Source organism: Colias eurytheme, chromosome 23, assembly GCF_061535395.1.
Source record: "Colias eurytheme isolate Ceu_HAF_F1 chromosome 23, ilColEury1 Martin Lab GWU primary, whole genome shotgun sequence".
In the NCBI taxonomy this organism is placed as follows: domain Eukaryota; kingdom Metazoa; phylum Arthropoda; class Insecta; order Lepidoptera; family Pieridae; genus Colias; species Colias eurytheme.
The window spans coordinates 4,535,239-4,547,765 of record NC_143002.1 but is presented as its reverse complement, the minus strand read 5'-3'; the positions used below and the strand labels follow the sequence as shown (position 1 = coordinate 4,547,765).

At 30.8% G+C, this 12,527-nt stretch overlaps 2 protein-coding genes across 3 annotated transcripts; one reads left to right on the top strand and one right to left on the bottom strand.

Moving 5' to 3' along the window:
• The first annotated feature begins 219 nt into the window (after window positions 1–219).
• Tfb4 (transcription factor B4) lies at window positions 220–6,066 on the top strand. Its single transcript, XM_090115481.1, has 9 exons — window positions 220–383; window positions 1,317–1,497; window positions 1,793–1,891; window positions 2,092–2,188; window positions 3,065–3,181; window positions 3,952–4,080; window positions 4,801–4,936; window positions 5,666–5,702; window positions 5,956–6,066. The coding sequence occupies exons 1-9, from the start codon at window positions 368–370 to the stop codon at window positions 6,017–6,019; spliced, it is 876 nt and encodes a 291-aa protein (XP_089971607.1). The 5' UTR covers window positions 220–367; the 3' UTR covers window positions 6,020–6,066.
• Window positions 6,067–8,837: 2,771 nt separating this feature from the next.
• Window positions 8,838–11,240, bottom strand: LOC149898266 (uncharacterized). 2 transcript variants are annotated; one of them, XM_090115337.1, is made up of 3 exons: window positions 11,117–11,240; window positions 10,349–10,602; window positions 8,838–9,128 (listed from the first exon to the last, which is right to left on the bottom strand). In XM_090115337.1, the coding sequence occupies exons 2-3, from the start codon at window positions 10,535–10,537 to the stop codon at window positions 8,985–8,987; spliced, it is 333 nt and encodes a 110-aa protein (XP_089971463.1). In that variant the 5' UTR covers window positions 10,538–10,602; window positions 11,117–11,240; the 3' UTR covers window positions 8,838–8,984. The 2 variants fall into 2 exon arrangements, with proteins under 2 accessions (XP_089971463.1, XP_089971462.1); XM_090115336.1 differs by having other exon boundaries at window positions 10,349–10,595.
• Window positions 11,241–12,527: the final 1,287 nt, after the last annotated feature.

Sequence of the window (12,527 nt, the reverse complement as noted above, 5' to 3'; positions counted from 1 at the left end):
GTAATACCACAAGTAATACTAAAAAAACACATATTATTTTTATACTAAAAAACATCCAAAAGGATTTTTATCTCAATTCAATTCAATTCAATATTTTAATTTATGGCAGTACTGCGGATTTATAACTCTCCAACTATTTCGTACAAAAAAGTACGCTGTCATCCATCCCTTGTCAGTTGTCAATGTCAAAAAATTGAAATTCAATTGTCAATTGTCAACTGTCAACCGTTTCGAAAGCTTGTGTTTGTGTTTGTTGACGATAAAATATTAATATAATGCTGTTTTAATTTAATAGACCTACATGTTGGCTTCTGCATATATTTTATATGAGATTTAATAACAAACCTGTTCCTATAAAACAATTACAATGGCTGACGATGATGGTAAGGCACTCGTGTTTTAAAGCAATAACAAGCACTTAAAACTTCTTATTAAACATCGAAAACTAACTGTAATCTAGTACATATTAATAAAGATAACCGGTGTAACTTCCTGATGTATACACACTTAATACAATTATTATTATAATTCAATTCATAACCTCATAATTCTCATTTAAACCATTATTTGAATAGACTTATACATAAACAGCTAACCTCCTCTAAGTATTTATAACTACTTAGTATCAAAACGCAATTATTCAATTAATCATGTAGGTATTGTATTGTATTAGACTGTTGTGTCCCAATGTTGGGCAAAGACCTTCCCTACTGTTCCTAGGGCAGGCGGAAATTCGTACAATGACCTAAAAGGGGTACCCAACCTGTTGGTAACCTGAGAACATTATTAAAGGGTGAAAGTGAAAGTGAAAATCTTTATTTCAGTAACCTACATTATATAACACTTTGACTTTGACTTGATTATATATCTAACTTACTTTGCAGTAAGCTGTAGGTATGACACAATTTACAACAAAAAAAAATGTTAGACCACTTCTGCTCTTAGGTTCTAACTTCTAAGTGTTTTATAATAAAAATAATAATTAATATTTTAGTAACATCTTATGATATTGGTGAATTATTTACTTTTAGTAAATAATTCACAGTTAAAACAAGTAGTCAAAACAAGTTTGTTATCTCTGAACGACCGCGTCGCTCACCTCACCCTGTACCATGAAAGCGGTACGCTGCGTAAACAATAAAGTTGTGTATGAAGAGCGATAGGTTTTGTAGGTATCGTTTTATTTTGATGATAACATAATACTTCGTGTCATTGTACGAATTTCCGCCTGCCCTAGGAATATACTATAGTCCAGTCTATTTTAAATTGGTCCAGTAGGTATTTAGTTATTAAATATGTATTTTTTTAATTTTCAGCACCATCAGATAGCAGTACTTTAGTTATTATAGTGGATACAAACCCCAATCAGAGATATATCACAGAAGACCCGAAGATACTCACAGGATGTCTGGACGCGATAATTGCCTTTGCTAATTCACATTTAATGCAGAAATCTAGGAACCAATTGGCCGTTATAGGGTGTCATTTTCATAAAAGGTAAAGTATTTTTATTTAAAAATATTGCTATATGATTATATTATCTTAGCTATAATATTATGAATATGAAGATGTGTTTGTTTGAACTCACTAATCTCACGACTACTGGCCCGTTTTCAAAAAAATCTTTCTTTCAAGCGCATAACTCGAGAACGGCTGAACCGATTTCGATAATTATTTTTTTATTATATTCCTTGAAGTACGAGGATGGTTTTTATGTAGAGAAAACGTAAATATGTACCACGGGCGAAGCCGGGGCGGACCGCTAGTTTATAATATATTCATTTATTTTCAGTGAATACTTGTATCCTTCTCCTGGCAAACCATTAGATGTAAGACAAATTGATGGACAATATGAATTATTTACACTTGTTGAAAAAACTATTAAAATGAGGTATGTATGCTTAGATAATTCATTATTCATAATTCTTTATTTACGATACACATAGTATTAAGATGTTACATTTACAATATAATATTTAAGAAAGCAATTAACAATAAATAAATTTATGTGAATATTTTGAGTTATACCTAAAGTGGATAAAAAAAAGTAAATAATTTCTTAGTTCCTTATTTCCAAAAAATATTTTACAGATTAGTGAATTTAATAAAAAGCCAGCCACATGAGGAGAAACCTGGTGAATCCTTACTCGCTGGAGCTCTGGCTATGGGACTTTGTTTTATTGCTAGAGTGAGTAATATATAATATACTGATATTGTGTTTTATGGCATTCAAATGCTTTAAAAATATAAATTTTTCAAAGGCAGGACCCTGGACCCCGGTAAGGCAGAAGACCTATCGTATCCGCTTACTGTGGCCAGGTAATCCCGCCAGAGCAATCAAATTTATTCTATTCTTTCGGTTTTATGTGTCTAAAAGGGAATTTAATAATGTATTTTATTATATAAAAATAAGTCGGGTTTTCCTTCCTGATGCTATAACTCCAGAATGCACAAACCGATTTCCACGGTTTTGCATTCGTTGGAAAGGTCTCGGGCTCCGTGAGGTTTATAGCAAAGGAAAGGTGTCTCTGGTTGCGAAACGGAGTTCGCCCGGTTTGCTAGTAAGTAATGTATATAGTACAGTAGCTTTTCGCATGCTTCTTTGCCAGTATAGTCCATGAAAATTATATCTCCTAAAATTGCTCTGTTGTGATGTGATCCATCACAACAAACCAAAAAAGTAGTGAACTTTATTTATAAATTCAATTATATATGTAATACATATATTGTTACTAGCTGTTCCCCGCGGTTTCACCCGCATTGTTCCGCTCCTGTTGGCCTTAATAATAATATATAGCATATAGCCTTCCTCGATAAATAGGCTATCTAACACCGAAAGAATTTTTCAAATCGGACCAGTAGTTCCCGAGATTAGCGCGTTCAAACAAACAAACAAACTCTTTAGCTTTATAATATTAGTATAGATTATAATAATCAAGTTCATCAATTGATTTCCTATTAAATTATAATTTTATCTTAACTTAAGAGCGCTGTCATACATGCTATTTTATGTATTGGATCATTTTATTATTGTATGTTCTATAAATAAATATACTATTTCCAGATGCGTCGAGAAGCACAACCAGGACTCAGGATGAGCAGTCGAATGCTCATAGTGACGGGCAGTAGCGATACAGCTGCACAATACATTAATTATATGAATGTTTTCTTTACTGCACAGGTAATTATGTTACGCTATAGTGAAGTAATGTTTTTGGTCATGTAGATTTTGAGTAATATGGATCATTCAAACAATTTTTTTTAATAATTGAAATATGTTTAAAAATAGTAATAATTTAAAGCATGTAAACCTTTGTCACACAGGAATTATGTATGTAGATCCTATTGGGAAGTGATGACATAGTGAAAAAATAATAAAATGTTGTGTGGTTTTATGCAACCACGGTAAAAGTGAAACTGTTCGAACGGTTCCGAACAATGCTTTGTGTAGCGCATGTCGCGTGTCGGTCGCGTGTATCGCGTGTATCGCGTGTATCGCGGCTGCCGAGTAGGTATACCTACTCGGCAGCCGCGATACTCGCGACATGCGCTACACAGACCAAACAGTTTGAGACGATGTAATAAAAGTTTCACTTTAAAAAATTCTAAATCGATTAAGTAGTTTTTAAAACATACCTTATACTTTGATAATGTTTATACAATAAATTGCTGTTGTACATATTTTATAGGTTTTATATCTAATATTTTATTATTATTGACTAGCAGCTAGCTCAATCCTGACATTACTCACATTATAATATACCTGTTTAAAAATAGCCTATGCATAAATCACATGTGTATCACAAATCTAATGTAAGCTACATAAAATCTATCTTTGTTGCAAAGGCATAAAGTACTAAATCATCAAACAATAAATAAATGTATCACAATAATTTACATTTACATATCTGAAGAATAAATTGATATATTCTTATTTATAAACAATTGCAGAAACAGCAAGTACTTATAGACGTGTGCTCTCTCGACAAGCACCTCAGTCTACTGCAACAGGGCTGCGACATCACCGGAGGATTATATCTTAAAGTACCCTCGTTGGAAGGATTGTTGCAGTATTTGTTGGTGAGGTTTTTTTTTATATTAATTAGTTTATTATAGGAATTTCTAAAGAAATTTTGATAACCTTTTTCTTTGTTTATAACTCAATTTTAGAAAATTGGCTGTGTTCAATCATTATATATTTTTTATTTAGTCAATCAGGAAACTGTATACTTTTTAAAGAATAGAAAAAATCAGCAAAATACATGGGTTCGAAGCCCATGATAAAATGATCGAATTTAGTATTCTTTATAAATTTATATTTCAACGATTAATAAGCGTTCTTTAAATTTTTTCTGAACCTTTTTTTTATAATACATATTACAATTTTATTATGTATTTCTATAATTGCACACTACTTATTAATTGTCTTCGATTTTGTGATTCTTTATAAATACAGGATATAGTAACAAATATATTAACTAACATTGTTCCTTTTTCTAAATATTTTGTATCCCAGTGTGTATTATAATTATTTTTAACGTGATAACGTTTTTAAAATCGTTTTAGTCGGGTGACACGTTCAGTAACTTGTGTCACATCAAAACCTCACGAGCGCGATCGCAGGTATAACGAGAGAGAGACGGACCGATCTCCCGTCTCATCTCGAGCACTGCCACCAATAAGCACGTAAACATCTCGATAGTAAACCTACTTTACAAACAACCAATTTTTTTGACAATAATGTACTATTTCCCAGTGGGTATTATAATTATTTTTTGACAAAAATGTACTATTTCCCAGTGGGTATTTCTCCCCGAGGTATGGGAACGCAAGCAGCTGGTACTGCCGGGTCGCGGGCGGGTGGACTACCGCGCGGCTTGCTTCTGCCACCGGGAGCTGCTCACCATCGGCTATGTGTGCTCCGTGTGTCTCAGCGGTGAGATATATGTATATGCTACAGTCAAAACCCTGAACCAGTCAATATCCTTATTAACTGATTTTATCAGATAAAATCAGTCAATAAGGATATTAACCACGCCCTTAGTCAATAAGCTTAATAACCGTCAATAAGGATATTGACTGGTTCAGGGTTTTGACTGTAACATATACATTAAATAAATATTAACGGTCTTACTAATAAAATGTTACCCATTCGCTTTGCAATGGATTAGTTATTGCAATAACCTGTCTTGTTTTTATGATTGACGTTTCATGTGAGCAAGAGCAGGACACAGCTATGATAGAAAATGGTAGAAATTTATCCATTGTTTAACTTTTTATTAGTAAGGCCCTAAATCTATACTATAATATTATAAAGCTGAAGAGTTTGTTTGAACGCGCTTATCTCAGGAACTATACTGGTCCGATTTGAAAAATTATTTCGGTGTTAGATAGCCCATTTATCGAGGGAGGCTATAATATATCAATACACTAAGACTAACAGGAGCGGAGCAATGCAGGTGAAATTGCGGGGGACCGGTAGTAAATAAATAAAAATACAAGGCAAAATTGATAAATCTATCTGTTACCAAGCTCTAGGTAACAGATAGATTTATCAATACAATTATCAATAGGATACAGAAAATGCTAGCAAAATCTAGACCCATATTGTTTTTAATTTTATGTAACGTAAAATATATTCTAATATACACCATTTCTTTTTCAGTGTTTTGTAAATTCAGCCCCATTTGCACGACTTGTCAGTAAGTATTTATGATTTTTTTTATTTCTTCAAGTTAAGAGATAAGAGATAAATAAAATAAACTAAAAACTCGAAAATCAGTTTAGCAGTATTTGAGATATAATAATGCATGTATAAATATTAATAATTAATAATATGCAAGAGTTATTGTTTCATAAATATGCGTTATGTAAAATAACAGCAAATACAATTATTACATTGACATAAAATGCTATACTATCAGTCTGTTTAATGTTTATCTATTTTTTTTACAGTACGGTGTTCAAAATTGCTGGCCCGCTTCAGATCAAACCTAAGAAGAAGAAAATTAAGTTATAATTTTGTAATTTGTAAATAAGTATCAATAAATAGTTTTTACAATGAAATCTTTTTTTTTTTTCAATTTAACATTCAATAAAACATTAATTAATATGATATTATTTTTTTTTATTATTGATTTAATTTTTGATCCTTCAAATCTGGAAAGTCAGTAGTCAAAGGGACAAAGGGTAGGTAATTTTATTTTTAATACACATTAGTAGTATGTAGTATAATCTATAAAGGTTTAGTTAAATAAAAGAATAAACATTTTGTATCAGTCTTATATTTCATAAAATACATGTTCACTTATACATTTTATAACATCGTAAATATAGATCTATCACTCATACAAAAAACCATACCAAATAGAAATGTTCGACTTTGAAACATAAACTCATTTATGAATCCTAGAGTAGACGAAATACAAATATATTTACAATTATATCATTCAGGATCGTACATAGAATACAAATTACAATATAACATGTAAAATAGTTTTTTTTTTTATAACGAAATTAAATATTTTTTCAAACGTAGATAAAAAACGCCGCTGTATCAAAATGTCATGCAAATAATTACGTTATCACATTTGAGTTTACATGAGAAAACTCATGTTTAACAATTTTTATTTTCAATATTTTTACTGTGGCCGTTTAAAAACAATATGAAATTTTACATTATGGCAATATTAGTATCCCATAGTTTGTACAAATGTTGCCAACAATAACAATTTTACAAGTATATAATCTATTTAAACTTGTAACTATTATATTTTAAAATCTGGATTTCATGGGGACTACCTATATTATAAAAACAATACAATAAACGACGTAGGTACCTAGGTACTTATACAAAAATATTATCTCCTTATATAATATTGCTAATAGACGTCTACAACTGCGTACTGATAAAATGTGAAGAGGACTGAGATAAGGGTGAAATACGTACCTACCTAGTTAATCGAATGTATAAGTAAGAATAAAGTTAGATTTTCTGTGAAAATATAAAGACTGATTTGTTTAATAAAACAAATTTAAAAGACAAAAAATTCATTTTAAAGATTGACTTGTTACTCTTGTAATTAAAAAAATACATCGACGTAATTAATTTAAAAAGAAATCATCTAACCTACTACATAAATCATAATTACATTGTGTAGTCCCTCTACCTGAATGCAATTTTACAATTAAGTAATTCCAAAGGTCTAGGTACTACATCCATTTAGAGATATTTCTCTTATCCTGAAATTATTCATACTACGTATTATAATTATTAAGGTGCATACATTTTAATAAAACCTTCTTAATATTATCTAATGAACGACTTTCACTTGAGAATAACAGAATTATTTATCACACAAAACTAATCATAAATATATAATATCTTGAAATATTGATGATATTATGACATGTTTGACGCCACACTTAGCCTATCTTACCATCACTCATTACTATCACTATACTGAAGGCATCATAATATTGTAGTCTTTTTCTTCACGTGCATGTATAATATTTTAATTTAATTTTTTAATACACATAGTTAGCTTTTTTATTTAGTGGCAACCCTACTCATTTTAAATAATCTATATGAAAAAAAAATTACGCCATTGCACCTCATCTCTATGCCTAAATTATAAAAAAAACTTCTAACTTTCCCCCCTTTTATTTGCATACCTACTAAATACGACCAAAAATTTAATAGATAAATAACATCAGATATTGCGTATATTATCTTAACCCTCACTGTGACAAGGGCAATGTCTTTTCATATTTTATCTCATATAAAATTTGTTTACACTGTGGTTTACACATTAGTATCTATCAATTTGTCCTTAGGAGTTAGGACACAATGTTCTCTAAGCCAACGTAGAGAAAATTTACATCATTAATTACAGTATTAAATTTACATCATTTACAGCATGTAGGTATATCCAAACAAAATTAATGTTTGCACGTATAACAAAAAAAACGTTGGTATATTTGTACAAATTTATCAATGAGTCAACTTTTAAAAACCGAATAACTATATGATAACTATGCACATTACATTCTTTTTGAATCTAGAAACATAATAACAAAAAAACCGGCCAAGTGCGAGTCGGGCTCGCGCACAAAGGGTTCCGTAGCAGCAAATATAATAAATTACAGTTAAATCAACCTATCTCAAAAACTATAAGAGATACTTTGATCAAACCAAAAATCGTTGAAAGAGTTAATTAGCATGCATCACCTCTATTTTTTTTAGAATTTTATACCCCGTAGTTATAAAAATAGAGGGGGGGGGACATACTTTTTACGACTTTGAGAGCTGATATCTCAAAAACCGTTCACTTTAAGAAAAATGTTTTTTAGAAAACTTTATATCATTTTAAAAGACCTTTCCATTGATACCCCACACGGGTATGTACATCGAAAAAAAAAATTTCATCCCTCAGTTACATGTATGGGGGGCCCCACCCCCAATTCTTTTTTTTACTATTTAGTGTCATATTTTTGTAGCGGTTCATACAACACATATTCCCATCAAATTTCATCACTGTAGTACTTATAGTTTCCGAGTAAATCGGCTGTGACAGACGGACAGACGGACAGACGGACAGACGGACATGACGAAACTATAAGGGTTCCGTTTTTGCCATTTTGGCTACGGAACCCTAAAAACACGCGGGAAACATAGACCAATGTGACTGAACACAGATAAGCTATTTTCATGATCAATGCGTGACGCTAGAATCGCATTACATGATTATATTGAGTTTTACTCTTATTTTCCTAGAAATATACAAACTAATAATAAAACTTTATCAGCATCCAGCAATCAGTATATATATTTTTACGCTCACAAATTATACTTTTAAATCTCTCAGTTTTTTATCTCCGTGTCCATATTAATTTGAAATAATATCATAAATCTCAATTTACCTAACTTCACTTCAATTTAAGCACTTATTTACTCTTCTTTTTTATTACAACATAACTTATACCTACGTTTTATCGATAATTTCAAACGCATTATCGATTTCTTCGTCAGGGTTTATAAAATCTGTGCTGTGACGTCTCTTGCTTTCCGGTTTTCCTTGATGTTCTTTATTGCTTGCGTTTTCCGCCTTTATTTTATCCGCATGTTCCTATAATAAATTTTATTAGTTAATTAGACCATTAAAACATATGAGTTTTTGTGATAGATTAAGATTACAAAATGATATCGCTAAATTTATTATTTCCCCATCCATTATTGTTAATTTAAAATTATCAAAATGAAAATAATAAACACAATATCTAATCTGACCGAATTTCACTTGATGTCTATCTGTGTACCTACATAAAAGAAGTCTTTAATTAGGATCGATACCTATCCACTGACCTAAAGTACCTAATCTTCAAAGATAATGATCATTGGGCACCTGTACTACTTTTATTACTCTTTATTTATTATTAAAAAAAATGATTAAATAACATTTGGTGGTGTAATCAGATTTATTGTAAGGTAGGTAATACGAATGTAAAAATGCATAAAAGAATTGCAAAAAGTAAGCGGCATAGAATAAAATCAATATTCGCAGCGATGAGGATCAGCCATCAGTAGATTATAATTATTTTCTTCCAAGGATAGGAATAAAAATCTTCTCTTCTAAGTAAACGGAGAAAGAGTTTAACGATGCCGCAACATACAAACAAAAATTCGTTACATTTTGAATTTTTATTTTAAAGTTATATTTAAATATCAAACTAAGTCCATACTCTAGTAACTACACTGCTGTCTATATAAAGTAAAAGAAATATTTTTTTAAAGCCCATGTCCATGGAGTATGTTTACATATAAATGACCAAGGACAACTCTACCGAGTATACCTACATTTGTTTAAAAAATTATTATATCTTTGTCTCGTTGCTAAGGACGAAGCCTTGTATCATAGCTGATTATCACAAACATATGATAAACAATCAAATCGAATTATATTATTTATTCAATATATTCGTAGTTAGTTTATTTAATTTTATATGTATTGTAAAAAGACGATTATTGTGGAATCAGGTAGTTACTAATGTTTTGTTATTTTCCCCAAACACAGGACAACTGCATATAAATGGAACTGATATGAATTCCAATAAAGAAAAGTAAGTAAGCTGACTAGCAGTTATCAGTACAAATATTGACTTTCATAAAAATAACATCTGGCCGATTTTCTTTTATTTTCCTGTTCATTGAAACTTAGACACTATTCTATAAACGTACCTATTGATTTTGAAGATTCTCTACATTGAGAAAAACTTTCCTGAGAAGGAATTTTAGATATATAGGTACATTCATTTAAGTATAAATTATATAAGTAGACGAGATCCTCACCTGACCATAAACATCCAAAGACAACGATTGTCTTTTCTTGTTGGCTTGCCGCATCCTCCCAGATCGTGATATAGACAATTTCCTTCTAAAATCCTGTGGCGGGATACTGTTTTCCTCGTCTTTTTCTTCAAACCGAGAGAGTTTTCGCCTCTCCGACGAATTGAATAAGGATTTTATAATCTTGGCCATTTTATTCGGTTTGGTTTGGTCGGTCAAATAATCATGTTAGATTAGAATCCAATTAAAACTGCAATCTAAATTAAAGATCACTGATTAATCTTTAGATAATTAATAAGTTTAATTCTGGTATATTAATAAGGATTTTGAAAAAACAAGAAATCTGTTGTGTTGCGCGAAAAATTCTAATTAACTAGGTACCTGCAGAACAGCATTAAAATACCAGACAAAATAATTAAAAATTCATCACTCTAGGATGAATTGCAAAAATTAGAACCTAGAGTTATCTATACTAATATTATAAAGCTGAAGAGTTTGTTTGTTTGTTTGAACGCGCTAATCTCGGGAACTACTGGTCCGATTTGAAAAATTATTTCGGTGTTAGATAGCTCATTTATCGAGGAAGGCTATAGGCTATATACCATCACGCTACGACCAACAGGAGAGGAGCCACGGGGGTGAAACCGCGCGGAGCGGCTAGTCTACTTATAAAATACATTATAATACATATGTAGAAATTATACCATAAATAAGTACCTAAACCTAAACCTAGGTACCTAAACCTTTTGCAATAAAACTGTGTCCACTTACCGTTCAATAAATTAGCACATTGAATTACCCATTAACATTATCACTACCGGAAACCGAATCAAACACAATTGTTACTACCGATAACTATGTTTAAAATTGCTATTTGCAACAGATAAGGTGTAAGGTGCAAGCTATACTGCATTGTAATATAACTATGATTATTTACCATATAATATAGATAAGATAAAACGCGATATCTCGAATTATCATAAATATAATATCGCTTTTTAGATAATGTATAAGATAATCATAATAGCTAATGATTATTGTTCCGCTTGATTTTGCGATACCCGTATGTTTTAATTGAAGCATTGCCCTTTTCAAGGTTCAAACGTAGAGGTCAAAGCTTAGAATAATACTCGTTTGATGAACTAATAAGCAAAGCTTTATCGCTTCATAGTTTAAAAAAAAAATCGGCTTCCGCTGTGTCTGTCTCTGTGTATGCCTTTAAAAATACGCAAAGGATTTTGATGCTAGTTTTTTGAATAGATAGTAGATACCTATGTCCTAGGTCCAGATTGATACTGACATCCGTCGTGTTTTTCATAGACTTCTTTTTCGTGAAGTTCTCTCCATTATATTCTAAAACTCCGTGCACTTTAGCATTTAAAGCTTAATTTAAATATTAAATATAAATATGATAACAAAATTAGGTTGGTTTATAATATTTTACAAATTAATGAATACGCATGAAGAGTTGTTATAAAAAATTAACAGGCGCAAAAAAAATAAAACTACATATTCTAAGACATATTCATCAGTAATCATGAAATAACCACTGAAATAACAAATTATGGGTATTTTTATTTTCTTGGTACTTATCAAGCTTTAATTTAGGTGCCCTGTACTAGCTAGCTACTAGCACAGACTAATAATAATATACTACGTATACAACTACTAGTTATTATTCTGTGCCTGTAGGTACCTACAATAAGAAAATAAACACAAATTATTGCACTAAGTAGGTACATAGACTTAAAAAATTCTCTTTAATCTCTAATCTTCTTCTCTTATATATAAAAATGAATCGCAAAATGTGTTGGTAAGCGCATAACTCGAGAACGGCTGAACCGATTTCGATAATTCTTTTTTTATTATATTCCTTGAAGTACGAGGATGGTTCTTATGTAGAGAAAACGTAAACATGTACCACGGGCGAAGCCGGGGCAGACCGCTAGTGTTTAATAAGTATTGTTGTATCAAATTTACTATAGAACTTTTGTATGAACTATATCAGGAAGGAGCAGACTCTTGAAAGTTGAAACAGCGAAATATATAATATTGGATACCTTGTTCAATATTTTACTTTTATATTTTATTAAATGATATTAAAGCCCGTCGTGAGATTTACCTTATTTGTTTTGTTTTATTTTGTGGTTCACAACAAAGAACTTTTCATTGCTTGTTTGCT

Excerpts from the sequence above, each read along its gene's own strand:
- Tfb4 (XM_090115481.1), top strand. Across the intron at positions 3,182-3,951 it reads ATGTTTTCTTTACTGCACAG|AAACAGCAAGTACTTATAGA; the intron begins GTAATTATGTTA and ends AAACAATTGCAG. Across the intron at positions 4,081-4,800 it reads GATTGTTGCAGTATTTGTTG|TGGGTATTTCTCCCCGAGGT; the intron begins GTGAGGTTTTTT and ends ACTATTTCCCAG.
- LOC149898266 (XM_090115337.1), bottom strand. The coding sequence starts at position 10,537 with ATGGCCAAGATTATAAAATCCTTATTCAATTCGTCGGAGAGGCGAAAA. Across the intron at positions 9,129-10,348 it reads CTTTGGATGTTTATGGTCAG|GAACATGCGGATAAAATAAA; the intron begins GTGAGGATCTCG and ends AATTTATTATAG.